This window comes from Papaver somniferum, chromosome 2 (assembly GCF_003573695.1).
Source record: "Papaver somniferum cultivar HN1 chromosome 2, ASM357369v1, whole genome shotgun sequence".
Lineage (NCBI taxonomy): Eukaryota > Viridiplantae > Streptophyta > Magnoliopsida > Ranunculales > Papaveraceae > Papaver > Papaver somniferum.
Window position 1 is genome coordinate 133,875,152 of NC_039359.1, and position 20,277 is coordinate 133,895,428.

Genomic DNA, 20,277 nt, shown 5'->3' on the forward strand with positions numbered 1-20,277 from the left:
AAAAAATTCATTTCAATCTGATTCATTTTGTTTTTCTTGGAAATAACCGAAAAACAAAAATAAATATATACAATTAAGGTTTGCCCAAATAATGAATCATCAAAAAATTTCGCTTTAGGCATAGACTAATTTTAATTTCAGAGAAAAAAGAAATTTTATTTTAAAGCTTATATTTGGCCTAGCTAGGACATGTAGACTCACAAGTTTGCGTTCTTTACAGCCTTGCAAGTGGGACAACAATCTAGCTCGAAATAATATTCATTTTCAATGCTGAAACTGAAACCCTAATTTTTTCACAAACATCCTTGGCTTTTATGGTGGTTTATTTTTTTCTCTGCATCTGCTAAGTTTATTTATTTGTATCTTCTTGATCCTGATTGTCTTTTCCTGCATAACAACACTATTGAGCATCTTTTATCTAAACCTTAAATTATTGACCTATCCTTGTCACCAAGTCTTTCTTTATTATCATGATTCACCTCTAGATTCTCCACTCCTGATTTGGTGTTGGAAATATCGAATATGAAAAACGTGAATAGCGGTGTTATATTTCATCCGGAAATGGTTGCAAATATCGATGAAGTTTCAACACAATATTCTGAGAAGTTTCAGCATAACATTCTGAATACAATACAACAGTATCACAGACCACCAATCTTTGGGATCAACTAAAGATTGTAAGTGTAATCTCTAAGGATCGAATAAAGGTATTTTAGGAAAATTATAATAATATACCTGGCATTTTTATCAGAAACTAATATTTTTATCAATTATAAGTGTAACGAATTTATAATTATTTGTATGACAAATATTTAAACAAGTTCTCATGGGTCAAAATAAGTCTTATTATAGTTTATAGTATTTATTTAAATCTTTATGACTGACTATTATTCCATCTCATATCGTGTCATTACGGCACGGGTTATTTCTAGTCACTAACAAAACCCAACTTAAAATATTTTGGATAAAACAAAAAATCGCCCGGTACTCCGTATTTATAATCTATTGTCTTGACAGAAATTGAGTTTCCGTCACTGTAAACTAAGAGATATATACAGATATATCATAACATCTTGTTTTTAAGTAAAATGCATGACCATGGTGTTTGGCTTTAGGGAAAGCACTATGTTGCACCACTTTTCTTGGCTATAGCTAGCTATATGATAGCCAAGAGATATCCAACCCAACAACCATCTCGTATGGACCCGCTTATATGATAGCTATGGACGTGGTGTTCTGAACTTAGAATGTAGCCATATATACCTGATGTTCAGAATATAGAAATCGATGTATATATATATATATATATACGTGGTGTTCTGAACATATAAATCGATGTAGCCATATATACGTGTTGAAAGTTAAACCAAGATAGTGTGAACACGGTGTTTCATATACGGAAGGTACCAGTTTTAGGAAACTGGTTTATAGTGTGAATACGGTTTTTCTTATATACGGAAGGTGCCAGTTTTAGGAAACTGGTTTATAGTGTGAACACGGTTTTTCTTGTATACGGAAGGTGTCATTTTTAGGAAACTTTTTTATCGAGGAGTTTGTTTGGCTTAAGAATTTGTTTAGAGTTTTCAGTTTCTAGAAGAATTCTATGTTTAGAGTTTGAGTTATATTAGGAAAGTGTTTTCTTAGTCGTCAAGTCTGTTAAACAATATATATAGGCTGTTGAGCCATGAGTTTGAATTACATCAATAGAGAGAATTGTTTGAGTTACGTTTTGTGTTCATTAAGTCTTTGATATCAGATTTTCTACATCTGGTATCAGAGCACTTGTATCAGATTCTAGGGATGTGGGTATGAGTTGTTGAGAATAAGAAGATAACGAGTTTAAGTTCAATCAAGGTACCTGTTTGAAGGTAAAAAATTTGAACAGTGGAGGTTACAGATGGAGAATATTTTCATATATCAAGAGGTGTGGGATATTGTGAAAGATGGCTATGATGAACCAGCAGCAGGAGCTGTTTTAACAGCAGAACAACAAACTGCTTTAACAAAAAACATGAAGAATAACTCTAAAGCAACCTATATTCTTCATCAGGGTATTCATGAGTCTCTCATGGATAGAGTTATCTATATTAAAGAAGCTAAAGAAGCATGGGATGGTTTGGTAAATTATTACAAAGGTTCTGACAAAGTTAAGAAGGTGAGATTACAAAATCTGAAGCGTAGATATGAACTGTTACAGATGGAATCATCAGAGACAACATAAGACTTCTTCTCAAAGACATTGAATCTTGTCAATGAGATGAAAGTTAATGGTGACACCATAGAAGACTCAGCTATTGTGGAAAAGATCTTAAGAAGCTTACCTGAGAAGTTTGAATCAAAAGTAACTGCTATAGAGGAATGTAATACTGCTGCAACTATGACTCTTAATGAGTTATTAGGTTTATTACAGGCTTATGAACAGAGGTTACTTGAAAAAACAGCTGCTGCAAAAACAGTAGAGGAAGCACTACAAAGTCAAGTCAGATGGACTAACAATCAAGGAAATTCTAGCTTTGGAGGAAGATCAAATAATGGAAGTTATCAGAGAAGATATAATTTTGGAGGAAGATCAAATAATGGAGGATATGAGGGAAGAAAACTAGTAGATAAAGCAAAGCTTCAGTGTGATAATAATTGTGGAAATTTTGGACATTTTTCTTTTGATTGTCCAAAGCCTAGAAAAACAACAGAAAATAACTACAAAGCCAACTTCAAAGCAAATATAGCTGAAAGTCAAGAAGAAGAAGAAGAAGAAGAAGAAGAAGAACAAAAAGCTGAAAACATGCTACTTTCTTGTCATACTGCAGAAAAACAACCTCAACTTAAGTGGTACTAAGATATTGGCTGTATAAATCATATGTGTGGAAGAAAAGACTTATTTGATAAGCTTGATGAGTCTGTAAGATCAACTGTGAAGTTTGGTAATAGTTCTACAATTCCTGTTATGGGAAAAGGAAGAATAGGAATTGTTCTTAAGAATGGTTCAAAGGCATACATAATGGATGTATTTGATGTACCTGGTTTACATCAGAATTTGCTGAGCATGGGGCAGTTATCAGAAAGAGGATACTCTATGAACATTTAGATTGGTATCTGTTTCATTAGAGATAGAAGAAGAAGACTGATAGCAAAAGTACAGATGACCAAAAGCAGATTATTTCCTTTGAATATTCAGCATCAGAAGGAAAGTTGTTTCAATACTCATGTGCATAATGATAGTTGGTTATGGCACAAGAGAATGGTTCATGAAAACTTTAATAGTTTACAAGTTTTATCTAAGAAGGAGATGGTGTCAGGTCTACCAATTATAGAGCTTCCAGAGTCAAGATGTGAGAATTGTATATTTGGAAAGCAGCACAGAGATCCATTCCCAGTGAACAAAGATAGAAGAGCTGAACAACATTTGGAGATAATACACAGTGACTTGTGTGGTCCTATTGAAGTTACATCACATGGAGGTAATAACTATTTCATAACTTTCATTGATGATTTTAGTAGAAAGGCTTGGGTGTATCTACTTAAACAAAAAAGTGATGCTTTTCATGCTTTTAGAAGTTTTAAAGCATATGATGAGAAACAAATTGGTAAGAGCATCAAGATATTGAGAACTGATAGAGGAACAGAATATACTGTTGTTGATAGTTACATGGAAGAACATGGTATTCTACATCAGTTAACTGCTAGATATACACCTCAACAGAATGGTGTTGCTGAGAGAAAGAACAAAACTATAATGGAGATGGAAAGAACTATAAGAAGAACAAAAGATTTACCTAAGAATTTTTGGGGTTATGCAGTTGATACAACAGTGTATTTACTTAACAGATATCCTACAAATAGCTTGAATAATAAGACACCAGAAGAAGCTTGGAGAGGAATAAGACCAAGTGTAAGACATTTGAGAATTTTCAGGTGCATTGCATATGCACATGTACCTAAAGAACTTAGGAAGAAGTTAGATGATAAGAGTGAGAAGTGTATTGTGGTTGGTTATAGTTCAGTAACAAAAGGATACAAGCTTTATAATCCAGAAACAGGAAAAATAATTACTAGCAGAGATGTGATTTTTGATGAAGATTCACAATGGGATTGGAACGTTACAACAACAAAAGAAACTGTCAGAACAGTACCAGTTACAGTTGAAGAAGAAGTAAGAACTCAGAATGATGCTGTAGAACATCAAGAAGAAGTTAGAATTGATGCTGCACCACAACAAGAAGAAAATACAAGACCAAGAAGAAATATTGTTACACCAGCACGCATGAATGATTATGTGTTAACAAGAGATGATGATGATACTGATGAAGAAGTAATTAATTTTGCTTTATTTGGAGATTGTGATCCTGTAGCTTATGAAGAAGCTTCTAAATAACAAGGATGGATACAAGCCATGGATGCAGAGTTGAAGTCTATTGAGAAGAATAATACATGGGAGATTACTGAACTTCCACAAGGAAAGAAAGCAATAGGTGTTAAGTGGGTTTACAAGACTAAGTATAAATCAGATGGTGAAGTAGATAAATTGAAGGCAAGATTAGTTGCTAAGGGATATAGACAAAAACAAGGAATAGATTACTCAGAAGTGTTTGCACCAGTTGAAAGATTAGATACAGTACATATGATTATTGCTTTAGCTGCTCAGAAACATTGGAATATTTTTCAGATGGATGTGAAGAGTGCATTCTTGAACGGTGTACTAGAAGAAGAAGTTTATTTCGAACAACCAGCAGGTTATGTTATGGAGGGGAAGGAAAATCAAGTATACAAGCTAAATAAAGATTTGTATGGCTTAAAACAAGCACCACGTGCTTGGTATACAAGAATAGATTTATACTTCATTGAGAAAGGTTTTACAAGATGTTCATATGAACATACACTGTATTTGAAAGATGGTTCTCTTGGCAATCATATTATAGTTTGTTTATATGTGAATGATCTTATATTTATTGGTAATAGTTCAGAGATGATCAATGAATTCAGGGAGGATATGGTGAAGGAGTTTGAGATGACAAATTTGGGATTAATGTCATATTTTCTTGGTATTGAAGTACAACAAACAGAAAGAGGTATCTTTATTAATCAACAGAGATATGCAGATGGAATACTGAAGAGGTTTAAGATGGATAATTGCAATCCTATTTTAACACCAGTAGAGGAGAGGTTGAAATTGACAAAAGATGGATCAGGAGAGCTTGTGAATCCTACTGACTTTAAGTGTCTGGTTGGATGTCTCAGATACTTAACTGCTACAAGACCATATATTATGTATGTAGTTGGATTGGTTAGTAGGTTTATGGAATCACCAAGACAGTCACACTTACAAGCTGCAAAACGTATTTTGAAGTATGTTAAAGGTACAACTAGTATGGGAATCCTTTACACAGTTTCAGAAGAACCAAAGTTAGTTGGTTATACAGATAGTGATGGGGCTGGAGATACAGAAGGAAGAAAGAGTACTTCAGGTTATGCATTCCATTTAGGAACAGGATTTTTCTCTTGGTCATCAAAGAAGCAACAGGTTGGTGCATTGTCTACAACAGAAGCTGAATATATTGTTGCTGGCAATTGTGCTACACAAATAGTTTGGTTGAGAATGATGCTGAAATCTCTTTTCCATGAGCAAGTAACACCTACAACAATAATTTGTGATAATAAGTCTTCAATTTCATTAACAAAGAAACCAGTGCTTCATGGAAGGAGTAAGCACATTGACATCAAGTATCATTACATTAGAGAGCTTGTCAGTAACAAAGAAATAGCTGTGGAGTTTTGTGAAAGTGAGAATCAAGTAGCCGATATTTTCACCAAGTTTTTGAAGTCTAACACTTTCATCTACTTGCATGGAAAACTTGGAATGATTAGTAAAGAATATCTTGGTTTAAGGGAGGATGTTGAAGGTTAAACCAAGATAGTGTGAACACGGTGTTTCGTATACGGAGCGTACCAGTTTTAGGTAACTGGTTTATAGTGTGAATACGAAAGGTGTCAGTTTTAGGAAACTTTGTTATCGAGGAATTTGTTTGGCTTAAGAACTTGTTTAGAGTTTTGAGTTTCTAGAAGAATTCTATGTTTAGAGTTTGAGTTATATTAGGAAAGTGTTTTCTTAGACGTCAAGTCTGTTAAACAATATATATAGGCTGTTGAGTCATGAGTTTGCATTACATCAATAGAGAGAATTGTTTGAGTTACATTTTGTGTTCATTAAGTCTTTGATATCAGATTTTCTCCAATACGTGTTGTTCTCAACTTTAGCTTCTCCTCACCATGAAACTACTATTTGATTCTTGTGCAAGTCTTTTTTTTATTGTAAGCAAAAAACAAGTTCGTGTGCGGAGCAGCTAGCTGTGAATATGTCATCATCAAGTAGTAACGAGCATCGCGTTGATTTACCAACAGAGGTATTATAAGAGATCTTCTCTCGTCTTTCATCATTAAAACCGGTGTATAAATTCCGATGTCTATCATGGTTATGGAAATATCTTTTATCTGATTCATTTTTCATGAACAAGACATTCAACCGTATTACTAGTATCCCATGGATATTTATGTATGATCCCTCAAACCTACGAATCCCCCTCTATCTGAATCATAACCACAAATTCATAACCCATCATGATGGTTTGTCCTTTAGATTCCTATTAGATACACATCCATTCAGAAAAACAAAAAACATATGTCTCTTAGATTCATGTAGTAATGGTTTAATACTTTGTTCAAAACATACAATCCAGAAAAAACAAGGTCGTTCGTTCTGTCCACCTCATATCAATATTCAAGCTAGGTGATCTACATATGCAATCCCCTTACAAAGCAATGGGTTTCCCTGCCACAACGACCAGATATTTCTGGAGAATATGACTACTGGTACGCTAAATTGGTATGTGAATCCTGGGAGGTGTCACTTAATCATTCCATATGTAATTACAAGGTGGTGTATATCTATTCCCAAGGGATGGATAATAACGTCTTCCTACAAATCTTTTCTTCTGACACGGGCAAATGGAAAATGTCTCGTGTTCCAAGGCCTAGAGAAGATAGCTGTCATCTGTTTCAAATGGCTATCCATCATGGTGTTTTGTATATGGCCGATCAAATAAGAACGTCGCTCACAACAGTCACATACACAGTCACAGCTTGTAGTCTTGAAAACAAAGAAAATGGTAGTGCTCAATGCAGGTCGATTGATTATCCTAGTGATACAGATGAGTATAAAAGAGCTAGTTTTTTGGGGGAGTCAAAGGGTGCATCTACTATGGTCATATCATCCTCAATGATAGTTTCCGTTATAAAGCTTCTCTGAGTGTATGGCTGCTCGAGGATGACTATAATAATGGAGGAGGATTAAACTGGCAAATGGTGCATAGTGGTATTGAATTGAAGGGTTACACAGCATCCCGCAAAGTAGAGGCCATGTATATTAATCCGGTGGATTGAGATGTTATCATTATTAAGGACCAAGGTTGCTGCCTTTCCTACAACATTACAACTCTAACACATGAAATTCTGCGTGGTTGTCGTATTCCATCTCCTATCAGAAAGAAAAATTTACCACCATTAATTATCACGCCCAAGCCAACTGTGATTCCTTCTTTTAAGAGAATTCACTAAAAAAAAAATAAAACTCTGCACTTTGTAAATTTTTAAGACTCATTTGAGAAAAGATCTGTGAGTACGGCTTTTATTATAAGACTCATTTATTATTTGGATATACACAAACACGCAAACAAATATCAAATGCGTACATAAAAACCTTACAAAGAACACATCACATGCATGAACCCTCATCCCCACCTCACATTACAACCAACAACTACTTTTATTCCGAGCAGTCCACATCACTTAAAAAGGAGACCGATTTGATTCATGAACTCCGAATCATAATACTAGTGCATTAAATAGTTGGGACACTATGGAGCACAACAGTTTCGACCGTAAGACCGGGTCCGAAACCGAAGAGAACACCCCAATCCAATCCATCTCCGGTGGTGGCTTTTCCTTCTTCAATGGACTTCTTTCTCATCTCGTCGAGGATGAAAAGGACACAAGCGCTTGACATGTTACCGTACTCGCTCAACACATGACGGGTTGCTCGGAGTTTCTCTTCTTGTAATCCTAGTTTAGCCTCAACTTGGTCAAGAATTGCTGGACCACCAGGGTGAGCAATCCAGAACAAAGAATTCCAGTCAGTGATACCAATTGGTTTAAAAGCCTCATCTAAACTCTTCTCAATGTTCTTAGAGATCAAGCCGGGAACATCTTTCAACAAGTGAAAAGTCAGACCGACTTCACGTAAATGTCCATCGATTGCTCCATGCGAATCGGGGAGAATAGTCTGAGCTGCAGAAACGATTTGGAAAAGCGGACGTTCCACTGAAAGATCAGGGTCTGCTCCGATGATCATTGCACCTGCACCATCACCAAAAAGAGCTTGTCCTACAAGGGAGTCTAAATGAGTATCAGCAGGACCACGGAAAGTAACTGCTGTAATTTCTGAACACACAACAAGTACACGTGCACCAGCGTTATTCTCAGCCAAGTCTTTGGCAAGACGCATGACAGTCCCACCAGCGAAACAACCTTGTTGGTACATCATCAATCGTTTAACCGAAGGACGAAGACCCAGTAGTTTACTGAGCTGGTAATCTGCACCAGGCATGTCAACACCGGAAGTAGTGCAAACGACTAAATGAGTGATCTTGGACTTTGGTTGTCCCCATTCTTTGATAGCTTTTGATGCAGCTTCTTTTCCTAGTCGGGGTACCTCAACAACAACTATGTCTTGACGTGCATCGAGCGATGGAGCCATGTATTCACACATGTTGGGGTTTTCATTCAGAATTTCTTCTGTGATATGCATATAACGCTTTCTAATCTGTGACTTCTCGCCTGCATGCATAGAATTAAACAAATAAGTTGTATGTTTTGGATATATTGAATATATATATATATTCATGTCAGATCTCCAAAACATCAAAATAAGATACACAAACATAGAGAAAGAAGATGAACTTACACATTCGCTTGAATTTCTCTTTGAGTTCAGTCATATGTTCGCTCTTTGTGATTTTGAAGTAGTAGTCAGGGTAATCAGCTTGTAAGACGCAGTTGGCTGGAGTTGCAGTCCCGATTGCCAAGACATTAGCTGGACCCTCGGCTCTTTGAGCATTACGGATTTCCTCAACAGTCACCATTTTTTGATATAGTATACTGCGTACTTGAATTCGAAACTGTTTGTGATGATCAAATAAATATCTGAGTAGTAGTAAGAATGAAAAAATTTGGTGGATGATGAAATAAGGGAAGGTGGCTTTTTATATGGGTGTCGGGGACAAGACGAGTAAGTATGAAGAAGTATTGGTAGGTTGAATTGCCGGGTAGATGAGCAACCACGTGGATTTGAGGTACGTAGTTCAAAACGATGGTTGGTTTGGGGTTAGTTTAGTCATTAACACTTGCAAAACCAGGCCGACATCCTAGTGGGATACTCTCTCAATATACATCCAGGATATTTTTTTCTTTTCTTTATATAGCTAGAAAATTCAATGAAGTTCATTAGAAACTCCTGATAAATGAAATTAATTAGAAATTCTTTTGATCAACTGCCCACTTAAATGCCTTCTCAAACCCTCATAAAACTGTCAAAATATCAACATCAAAACTTACGGTATTAATTAGAGAATAATGTTGGGGACATGCGTTTTGAAAACCAATGGAAAAAACAGCAGAAACATCTTTTCTGATAAGGAGACCTCCCAAGACCCCAAAGGCCCCCAATGTTGATAAAAATACTCTCTAAAAATGTAAAAGTAACACTTTTCCTGAAACAGAGGGAGTATATCTCAACAAAAAGGTTTGATAATCAGGTTTTCTAGATGAAGTTTATCGGGATGTGTACACATCATGAAGTCTATATAGTATAACTGGAAACAGGAAAAAGATAACAATATTGGCACATACATATTATACGTAACAGAAGCTGTACATAACAGGGATTAACAATCATCACTCCTCCAAAATTGCACGTCCAAGATTTGTGGCCAAAGCGAGTCTGATGGTGCCTAGGGTCTGAGGTGGTAAATCGGTCTCACAAAAGTCTGGACGCAGCCTTGCCATAGATAACTCTTGAAGTTTGTTCAACAAAAGATTGGTTTGTGATACATTCAGCAGAGGTCGTTCCCGCCAATTTAGCAACTTTAACTGCAGTCAAGTTATGATGGTTGGTAATAATCAGTCAAGGGCAATGACAGAAAATAAAATAAAATATGCAACTTAAGACAGGCATGTGTAAAATATGAGTCTATGAGTGTATAATTGCGTAATTAAACCTGGGCCACTTGTCCCAACCAAATCAGCAACATCCAACTAACTTTTAGACAAAATCATCATATACTAATTACTCACCGAATCATGCATAAGTGACAGCCAGAAACGTTGGGGCGTGGAAGGACTTTTCATCAGCTGGTAACAATAATCACAGTGAACCATAATCAGTTGGATATTTGGAGGCTTGAGATACTAGCAAGTATGAAATTAAGGCGCAATTTACAATTATCAAACAAAACCTCCTGATGAATAGAATAAAAAAAAAATGGTTCCTCCAGAATATTGTAGTAAACACAAGCAAAATCTACTTGAATTCCCAATACTGATGATGCTCTAGAAAATGAACAAAGGGAATAGAAATCACAAAATCACTTGGAGTTTCGAGAAAGTACCAGTATAAGCGATTCCACAGCTTGTTTAGCTGTATCAGTAGCAATTCCATCTCGAACTTTCTGAAGGGATTTCTTGAGATCTCTATACCTATTTCAAATTATAAAATTAGAAATTCTCAAAGAAGATGGCAACATGCAAATGCGAAATTTTACGTTTTCACCACACGAGTGATGGAACGATTAACCAGGAAAAGACGATGTTAAGAGCAGTTACTTGTGAAGAAACTCAAGACCCCCTGCACTCATAGCTTCCGAACTCAACAATTCAATCATTCCTTCCCATTGCTGTTAGGGTAAAGAACATAGTTAAGTGAAAGATAAGTTAAAAACACATCTCAAAGAGAAGGATACTTTTGCAAAACACCAGTAACTTGAGTTAAAGGCAGTCAGTATACCTTGAAACTATCATCTGAAATTGACTTGCCGACATAATCAAATAACTGTTGTGCTATTCTACTGAGGCGCAGCTCGTCCCCAGCTTGTTGTAGCCAAAAGACTCCAAATCCTTTTCTACCATGTTTCCAATGGTATATTCCCGCTATCTGTAAAAGGACGAAATGTCCAGTTTACATTGGAATTCTTTTGTGCTCAGTTCCAGTGTTATGTTCTTAACCAAAACAATAAGGATCCCAAGGAGCGCATCTAAATGTTTTAGTAATGTCAACCATAGCTGCAATGATCTAATACCTTCCCTTTTGTTTGTATATTATTATCAAAATAGAAATAAAAATGAAAAATTTAACATTTGTCTTTTTGTTATCCTATTTTTCATAATAAATGGTAACAGACGGTTATTACGGTAAAAAAAAAAAACAGGAAAGTATGTCTTTGCATCCTCATATCATCTTGCAATAATTTATATGGTCAGGTCCGACCCCATTTCTATGTGGGCCCGACATTGTCAAAACAGTAGTGGTCCTTGACAGTTATGCCGTCATAACAGCTGTTTTAAAGGACTGATGTGCATCAGTTATAGGAGTAACACGACATTTGGATGATAAAAAAGAACAAGCAAGAGTAGAAATCAACATGTACCTTCATAAGATTTGTACTGATACTGTCAAGTTGATACATGCGACAAATCTCTAGACTCTGTTAAAAAAAATATACATTTTCTTGTTAGATGTAAGTACGAATATCAATGACCAATATAAGTAAATAATAGTATAGGAGCCAAAGCTAAGCACACAGCATATATATATAATCACCTTAAGGAGCATTCGGTTATGTTGTACAGGTTGCTTGTACAATAAAATCTCCAGCAATGCTATTCCTTGCTTCATGCATGACATCAAATAGACTGGAGCAATCTGTATGGATGAGATGCTAGGGCCATTAGCAAGGCATGCTGGTCAAAGTCATACCAACAAATACAAGATAATGGAGGTTTGACAGGAAATTTGTGTAACAGAAAACTGAAAACATAGATAACCCCAGGAAGCAGCTTTACTGAGCTCAGTGAACAGAAAAAAGAGATGATGTGTTTCACTTGAAAAAGTAGTTGATATCATTTGCAACAAAGCATTATCAAAAAGAAGATACACAGTTTAGTAAGTTTAGCTTGCTTATAATGCAAAATAGGAGAGGCTGGCATCATACTAGCTTGCTTAGAATGTTTTTAATGGGCTCTTCAGGTTGATTCTGGACTATTGAAATCTTTACTTTGTTGCGTCATTGATATCCTACTTTATAGTCAACAGTTATGATGCAAAAAAAAATAAATCAAAAATCCCTAATTACCACTCACTTGCCAAGTTAAAGCATGAGAAGCTAGCACTTGAGCATAGACAAGTCGATGTAGCTCCTCTATGCTGATTCCTCCCAAGTTATGACGCTCTTCATGTAAGAGCATTTCTGCCTGATTGCTTCCAGCGGTCAACAACTCTATAGCATGGGCAACCATCCTACCAAAAGAAGGCACTAAATCATAAGCTACAACAGAAAATAAAATAGAGCAAGACACCATAAGAAGCAATGACTAACGAAAGATAAATCGTAATAAATTAGTTGGTAATGAACTAAGCTAAAATGTTAAAACAACAAAAGATCTAAACACAAATTGAGATAGAGAGACTTAGCAGCTCACCAGAGGCCAAATTCTCTAGAGCATTCGGCTAAAACAACCTGAAAAGCATTTATAAGGTGTGTATAACAATTCAGATAAATAACAATTATGTTTCACAGATTTCATATCTAGAACTTAAACATAACCCATTCAAACCTCAATATTCTCCCCGAGAATTCCAAAGATGAGCCCCATCAGCCTGTGAGTGTTAGACATTGGTCTCAACTGCATGCATTTTTGTGCTAAGGTGTACATTCCTTCCAAACCCTAATCCAGGAAACAAGGTTAAAACATTAAGTATAAGCACAAATACAAATACAAAAGGGGGAATGGGGCGGGAGAGGAAAAAAAAAATAGTTAATGGAAGATTATAAGTAGCACTGACCATTGTGAATGGCCTGATGTAGAGGAAGTTAGATACATAGAGCTCCATCCAGTTACATGTTGCTGCTTCGAGACTGTTAGTGTTTCCCAACATGATCTGCAAGAGATTCCTTAATCCATCCCTGGTCTGTTGGTGATCACATTGAATCCAGAATGCACTGCATTCCAGTTTAGATATATGACCTCGCCATTTCTCCCATGCCTGGGCAATATACACAGTAAGTACGATCCAAAAGTAGAACAAAAATGTAATTCAGGTATGAAATACCCAAACAATACCTTCATAAAGTCGGGCTTTGTTTTAAAGCATTCACCCAATCCTCTCTTTGATAGCTCAGGTCGCATACGTGGCATTTTGGAGATAAGGACAGCAACAGCTTCCACCAGACCGTTTTCTGTCTACTCAATCAAATGAAACCCATTAAGGCAGATACAATTTTCTAAAACTTGTCATCTACTACTAAGGGTTTCGGTAATCTTAAGCTGTAATCTTCCAACCAAATTAGAAACAAGAATAAAAGATGCTTAAGTCAAGATATTGGATCCTCAAGATTAAAACAACTAATCATGTGTTAAGAATGATGGTCAGATATTTTCTGGGGATGGTCAAAATAAATTCGAAATTGGATATATCCGTAGCGTGAGGAAATGATAAGCTCACTGAATACATGTGTTAAGAATGATGGTCAGATATTTTCTGGGGAAGGTCAAAAGAAATTCAAAATTGGATATATTCGTAATGCGAGGAAATTGATAAGCTCACTGAATAAATTTTGTCTGACCATTTTGTGAGACAAAATTGAACATCAAATAAGTATCTATGGTTTAGTGGATCAATGGGGAAGATACATACAAAGTCGTGCAAATTTTGTGGTTCCACATTTGAACAGATAAAATATATCAAACTTTAAATTGATATCAGTAGCGCCATACAAACCTCACGATTTCCAAGCTGATCAACCTGATATGAGCCATGCAATCTCAACAGTTTCACCTGATACAACAATAAAAAGAAAGAGTGAACGAGAGGTAAGCTTCACTGGCAACATTTTCCCCTCATTATTTCATGTCTGACAGGGTACCAGATCATAAAAGACAGAACCACGAAACTCCAAACATCTTACCGCAGTATCAAACCAACCTACTGAAAGTGCTGAAGATACTCCTTCCCAGTAATTACGATCGTCCTCAACTGCCTGCAGAGTACAAGTTAAGTTAGAAAATTTTCATTTCTACTTATAGACCATTCCCTGCCGATTATATTCTCTATAAAATTTTGATGCAGCTTGAGATACACAAAAGCAATAACTACAAGACAGAGAATACACTTGAAAAGGGGACAGATATGAACAGCTTCAGCCATCAAATCAATGTAGTGAATCCCACATTTAAAATACGGAATAGTTCCAAATTTGAGCTGATTGGAGACACATTACACGTATTCACAAGAGTAATAAAGAAACTCAGTCTCGAACGGACAAAACAAAAAGTAAACAACTCATTAACAAGATAACAAAGTTGTCTATTTACTAACAACAGAGGGAAGAAAGGTATATATAGACACATTAAACAAATACAGACCTGAAAATTAACTAATTGATTTTGAAGATCCACAAGCTTTGAATGAACAGTAACCTCTGATGCGGACAAGAGGCTGTCATAATCCTGTACAGAAAGATAACACCGTGGGGATAACAAGAGTAAGACAAACGGTTTTGCCAGCAGCAAGCTTAATAAAATTATATCCAGAGGATTGTATTAAGTACATTACAATTTTGTCTCAAGAAACAACTAACAGAAGTAAGTAAGATCATTACTGCTAACCAATCGACAAGGCATTCTGGAAGCCATGCATGAGACTGCTTGTCTGCATAAAAGATTTCTAAAAGCTCCCACGCAGCTTTCAAACAGGTTGGCTTCTCACCAGTCTGCATCATTCACAACTTATTATTACCCATTATATGTATAGATGAAACTGAAATGCCTAAATTGGAATTAAAAGGGCAGCAATACCTTCAAAACTGTTCTTGGGTCATCTATGACTGAACTTGGAGTTGTACTGGGATAACCTAGAAGAGATTTTACATCTCTGCTATATTCCATAACTTGGTGCGACCAGTCTATATGATAAGCCATTTTAGACATTGCTAGAATCGAGTTCTTCTGATTTTGAAAAACAGCAAATGGAGAAACAGATCCATAAGCAATTTTTCTTTTCTGAGAATCATCAAATTCCTCATCTCCACTACTTAATTTCACTTCCACAACTTTACCACCAACTTCTTCTTCATCTAATTCCGGTCTGAAAAACGATACGCGAAGGCAATTTCCACGAGACCAAGCAATTGATAGACGAGAAATTGGGGGTTTTACTCCATGTTGAATATGGTATACTACTGGATCTCTCACTTCTGATGAAAACGGAACGACGCTGTCGCCGGAACTCGACAGACGTCCCGGCATTTGTCCTCAGAAAATCGTCCGGAACTGTGTGGAGTTTGTAGTTAGGGTTTTGCAGAGGTTTTTTACTTAGAAAAATGTGGGAAATTGGGAATTTAGCTTTATTTGAAGCGCTAACTTGCGTCGTTAGATCCTTTATGCTAACTTGTACCGTTACGTTATAACGGGTTATCGATGGTCACCCGTAACGTAACGTGACAGTGAAAACCGAAAAACGGTTTTTTCACAGAAATTTTGTTAATTGATAGATTTTAAATGGAAAACTGATAAAAATAAATAAAAATTATCATTAATCCAAAATATTAAGATAATAATAAATGTTCAACATTGAATTAAATCCCAAATAACATCAACTAATAATAAGAATTACCTAAAATAAATAAACAAATAATTAAGAAAATTTGGAGATGCGAATTTCAAACTCCGGATGCAACAAAGGTAGCAAGGGCTACAAAGACTGGAAATGATGTCAATGCGCGAACTGAAAACCCTGAATTTGGAAGTGGTGATGGTGCAGGAGAATAATCAGGTTGTGGAGGGACTGCAATAGAAGGTTGTGCCGGTGGTGGTGGTGGTGGTCGAGATGGTGGAGTTGTCTGATTCGGATTCATCACGTCGACAAGTAATCGTTGCCCATTTTTGCAGTGATCAGGTGCGCCACTAATGAAGTAGAAAGGACCGGGTTGATCAAGGTTTATAACTGTTTTCCCATCGTTGAATGATGCAAGTGTCGCCGTCATGTTGCAGTGGTAATATCCTTGTTTCTCAACCTCCAGAACAGAATCATTCCTGTATTCAAAATCTACAACAACAAACAGAATTCATGTAATTAGTCCAAAATCTAATGCAAGCACCCTGCACAACCGATCCGTTCCCCGGATTACGAAATCCAGTGATTTCAAGAAAGTATTACGAACTTACATAGAGAATCGCCAATTCTGAAACGGTTCTTGGTTGCCCATACTTCATACATGTCCGTGTGATTTGCATCAGGTTCACGCCAACCTAGTTTACCACCAACTCTAAATTCAGTTGGCGGCTTTGCACGGCCCTTATGGATTGCCGCCGCTTCTGCAGCAGTGGTAACTACTATCAGGGAAATGCAAAAGACACCCAAAAGAGAATACGCTGCCATGTTTTTGTTTCAGAAGGCTTGGAGCACTGAAATTGAGTGAATTGTTGGATAATTTTGTTTCTCGTTCTGATTAACAAAAAAAGCTCTATAACCTTCTGAATGAAAAAATTTCGTAGACACGGATAGAGATGATTTATAGAGGGAGAATTAGTGGGCGGTTATCATCAGTTATAGGAAGTTATTTCGTCTACAAACAAAATGTGGAGGAAACTAGTGGGGGAGTTAGTTATTTACTTGACTTTGGACTTCATCGGCAAGGGTTTGACCAGTATCATGTTCAACGGTTAGATGGTGCATGGTTTTCCTCACCATCACACACTTGAATGAATAAGTAGGTGTACAAAACCACCAACCATAATCTAACACTTGGACGGGCACGGGAAGAAACGTACCAAAGTTTGAGCTTGGTTCTTAGACCGGGTGGAGTTAAAGCGGCGGAATTTGGTACTTAGAGATATGGGTGTCCAAAAAGCCCGGAAGCCTGGCACCTGCCATGTGCCGTCCAGGTCCGAAGGAGTTCATGGGTGCCTGACAGGAACGATTTTTTGGGGACCATGGTTTTTTTGGGGGACCATGATTTTATTTTGGGTAAAGACATTAGAAGTAAATCTTGGTCATCCCTTATCTAGATATTTATATTAATACCTAAATTACCCTTCTGATTAATTTTGGATGATGATTAGTTAGTGTTAATAATAGTTAGTGTAATGATTAGCGAGATGATTAAGTTAAAGATAATTAGTGAGATTAAAAAATCGGATGTTTTTTTTTTAAAAGAAGTAGAATTATTGAGAGAGTAAAGTTAGAGAAGATGAAGAAGGAAAACATGAAAAACGATGGATTTTACCAACCACAACCGGAGGAAGGGTATTTGGGGTACCCAGGTATGCTTCAAACTTAGATAATGTTGGTTGAATTGCTCCAAACTTTCAAAAAAAAATAATGAAACTTTTTATGTAGATTTGGGCCAGTTCGGTTACCATATGTCAAGAACATGTAACCGAACACACCTGAAAGTGTAGTTCGGTTAAGTTTTCCAAACACGCAGGTTACCGAACTCGCTCGTTAATGGAGGTTTTGGTCGTACAATGTAATGTTCGGTTACCTAGGATAAAATGGTAGGTAACCGAACTTTGAACTTAACAATTTATTTGGGTACATCTTGTGTGTTCGGTTAGTTCGCAAACTTCAACGCAACCAAATTCCCAACAGAACTGCAGGTTAAAAGTAACCTAGTGTTAGAAGTTCGGTTGGTTCGCAAACTTCAACATATTTTGCGAATCAACCGAATTGGGCTTATATATGCATATATGCAATTAGGCAAACGTTCGGTTACTACGAAATTTATTTCCTGGCGAATTAGGTAGAGTTCAGTTACGAAGTTTCAAAGGTAGAGTTCGGTTACAAAGAAAACTTAACATTTTTGCGAACGAACCGAACTTGTGGACTTCTCATTATTTTCGTAAACTAAAGTTCGGTGATATCCTTATTTTGCGAAGGAACCGAACTTATGGACTTGTGTTATTCTAACACAAGGAGTTCGGTTAAACGTATTTTTTTGCGAATCAACCGAAGTCTGAGTTCGGTTAAGAAAAATTTAATTCGTGATTACCGAACTTTTCTCTGAAAAAAAACCCTCCATTAAACCACTCTGCAACTTCCATTTTCAACTTATTTTAATGATTACTTCTCATTTATTCAACCAAAAACGAATGACAAGTAATGGGTTTGTGAGAATATCTTTGTTAATGTTTTAAATTAATCTAGATTGTTCTTGTGATTCTTATAGAGATTACTTAGATTGTTCTATACATTTTATTTAGGGTGTGGTTGTGAGATTTCTCACAACTACATTTTGGCGCTAGAAATCAGCTCGGAATGATATACCTGTTGGTGAATTTCTGTAAAAACAAGTTTTGGATTCTTCATAGTTTATCACCTTTTCATTAGAAATCTTTGAAAGTTTTAGAAGTATAGATCTAAAGAAGCTCCACCAAAAGTTTCTATCTGAGGGAAACAATCTTCATCGGTCCAGTTTTCAGTTCTTTAAAGAGTAATTTTTATCTTCTAAGGGAGAAAGAATTGTTATAGACTAACAAGATGGTGAGACAAACAACTGCAACGGAAAAAACGATCACAATCAGGAGGAGTAGAAGGATCGCTGAAATAAGCAGAAGTGAAATCGTTGAATCCTCGAGGATGGGAGAAAGAAACAATAGAGGAAATCAAGTCCAAACTCAGATCCAACAAGAACCGATAGAGAACAATACCATAGACTACGATAGAGTGAGTGTTCATACCGCAAATACAGATTCAACATAATAGGAAGACGAAAGAACTGGAGCTCCAGGATTAATAGAAGGGAATGAAGAAAACATGACAATCGAGGAACTCCGACAAAGGTTGGTTGCAGAAACAAGGAGAGAAGATGAAGAACGTGTGAATTTGATGCGTCAGAATCATGAGTTGAGAGAAGAGAATATAAGATTACAAGAGCAGAGATCAAGAAGCAAAACACGTGCAAGCTCAAGATCAAGGACAAGCAGGAGCTCGTCAAGACGTAGCCAATTTAGGCGAAGAGATGCCAGACGGGAACAACCTCTAGACAACATTGCTGAAAACTTTCAAATAGATGAAAACTTACAGGATCAAAGCGATGAAGAACGCATAGAGAAACAACCAGCTGATGACCGATACGTACAACAACGCGAACATTATCACATTCAAGAAGGTCAAAAAGGCAATAGATGTGAACAAGAAGGCGAACGTCACCGTACACATCATGATTATGGTAGTGAAGAAAATGAAGTACAAGGAAGAATTATATTGCAAGGTAGAGAAATGTTGAGAAATTAATATGACCGCGAAGGGGAATCTGAAAGGAATAATGTCGCACAGGAGCATGCAAGGGATGAAAGAGAAAGACGCAAGAGAAGAAGAGAGGAGGCTGAAAAGAGATAGATACAAGAGGTTGTGCATCAAAACAGGCATGACAACAGAGTAAGATAGGAAATGTTGAAAAGACCAATGCAGCAAGATGCGGACCAAATCATGAGCGAAGAAATACTCAGAGAATTAGCAGATATGAGAGAAATGATGACGGCGCGAAGAGATGGTGGTAGGCGACAACTAGATGAAGCAATAGAGGAAGCGGGAAAAACACTGTTTGCAAGACAGATACAACTCGCAGTAATACCACCTAAATGCAACTTACCTGTATTCACTAATATCTTTGATGGAAGCACATGTGCAGTACAGCATATAAGGGCATATAGCCGGTCTTTATTATAGTGGGAAGAAAATGATGCGGTGTTATGTAAATATTTCCCTGCGAGCCTGACAGAGGAAGCTTTGCAATGGTTTCAAGGATTTCCAGTATGAACCATTCGATCATTTCATCACTTACAAAACATCTTCTTAGGACAATACATCAGCAATAATATGTTAATACCAGGTATTGCAAAAGTGTTCAGCTTACGCAGAAGGATCAATGAGAGCTTGCGCAGTTTAACCACACG

The 20,277-nt window shown here is 36.6% G+C and overlaps 4 protein-coding genes across 4 annotated transcripts; 1 reads left to right on the forward strand and 3 right to left on the reverse strand.

The window, feature by feature from the left end:
* Nucleotides 1-2,257: 2,257 nt before the first annotated feature.
* Nucleotides 2,258-3,085, forward strand: LOC113351987. Its single transcript, XM_026595878.1, has 2 exons — nt 2,258-2,829; nt 2,929-3,085. The coding sequence occupies exons 1-2, from the start codon at nt 2,258-2,260 to the stop codon at nt 3,083-3,085; spliced, it is 729 nt and encodes a 242-aa protein (XP_026451663.1).
* Nucleotides 3,086-7,650: 4,565 nt separating this feature from the next.
* On the reverse strand, nt 7,651-9,295 carry LOC113349173 (chalcone synthase). The gene is made up of 2 exons (XM_026593105.1): nt 9,014-9,295; nt 7,651-8,886 (listed from the first exon to the last, which is right to left on the reverse strand). The coding sequence occupies exons 1-2, from the start codon at nt 9,189-9,191 to the stop codon at nt 7,892-7,894; spliced, it is 1,173 nt and encodes a 390-aa protein (XP_026448890.1). The 5' UTR covers nt 9,192-9,295; the 3' UTR covers nt 7,651-7,891.
* Nucleotides 9,296-9,710: 415 nt separating this feature from the next.
* LOC113349172 (nuclear pore complex protein NUP85-like) lies at nt 9,711-15,713 on the reverse strand. The gene is made up of 17 exons (XM_026593104.1): nt 15,178-15,713; nt 14,982-15,092; nt 14,746-14,829; nt 14,289-14,360; nt 14,102-14,158; nt 13,444-13,563; nt 13,166-13,366; nt 12,937-13,047; nt 12,802-12,839; nt 12,463-12,619; nt 11,924-12,025; nt 11,751-11,807; nt 11,111-11,257; nt 10,930-11,000; nt 10,716-10,803; nt 10,402-10,458; nt 9,711-10,197 (listed from the first exon to the last, which is right to left on the reverse strand). The coding sequence occupies exons 1-17, from the start codon at nt 15,625-15,627 to the stop codon at nt 10,003-10,005; spliced, it is 2,118 nt and encodes a 705-aa protein (XP_026448889.1). The 5' UTR covers nt 15,628-15,713; the 3' UTR covers nt 9,711-10,002.
* A 213-nt stretch (nt 15,714-15,926) lies between these two features.
* On the reverse strand, nt 15,927-16,849 carry LOC113353976 (stellacyanin-like). Its single transcript, XM_026597440.1, has 2 exons — nt 16,546-16,849; nt 15,927-16,426 (listed from the first exon to the last, which is right to left on the reverse strand). The coding sequence occupies exons 1-2, from the start codon at nt 16,757-16,759 to the stop codon at nt 16,041-16,043; spliced, it is 600 nt and encodes a 199-aa protein (XP_026453225.1). The 5' UTR covers nt 16,760-16,849; the 3' UTR covers nt 15,927-16,040.
* Nucleotides 16,850-20,277: the final 3,428 nt, after the last annotated feature.

What these genes read in the sequence shown, in the direction of transcription:
- LOC113351987 (XM_026595878.1), top strand. Translation starts at nt 2,258, where the DNA reads ATGAAAGTTAATGGTGACACCATAGAAGACTCAGCTATTGTGGAAAAG. An exon ending in AAACAACCTCAACTTAAGTG is followed by an intron (nt 2,830 to 2,928) that starts GTACTAAGATAT and finishes GTTTGGTAATAG; the next exon opens with TTCTACAATTCCTGTTATGG.
- LOC113349173 (XM_026593105.1), bottom strand. Translation starts at nt 9,191, where the DNA reads ATGGTGACTGTTGAGGAAATCCGTAATGCTCAAAGAGCCGAGGGTCCA. An exon ending in AGAGAAATTCAAGCGAATGT is followed by an intron (nt 8,887 to 9,013) that starts GTAAGTTCATCT and finishes CTATGCATGCAG; the next exon opens with GCGAGAAGTCACAGATTAGA.
- LOC113349172 (XM_026593104.1), bottom strand. Translation starts at nt 15,627, where the DNA reads ATGCCGGGACGTCTGTCGAGTTCCGGCGACAGCGTCGTTCCGTTTTCA. An exon ending in ACATCAGGCCATTCACAATG is followed by an intron (nt 13,048 to 13,165) that starts GTCAGTGCTACT and finishes TTCCTGGATTAG; the next exon opens with GGTTTGGAAGGAATGTACAC. An exon ending in TCTAGAGAATTTGGCCTCTG is followed by an intron (nt 12,620 to 12,801) that starts GTGAGCTGCTAA and finishes TTCTTTTGGTAG; the next exon opens with GATGGTTGCCCATGCTATAG.
- LOC113353976 (XM_026597440.1), bottom strand. Translation starts at nt 16,759, where the DNA reads ATGGCAGCGTATTCTCTTTTGGGTGTCTTTTGCATTTCCCTGATAGTA. An exon ending in CAGAATTGGCGATTCTCTAT is followed by an intron (nt 16,427 to 16,545) that starts GTAAGTTCGTAA and finishes TTGTTGTTGTAG; the next exon opens with ATTTTGAATACAGGAATGAT.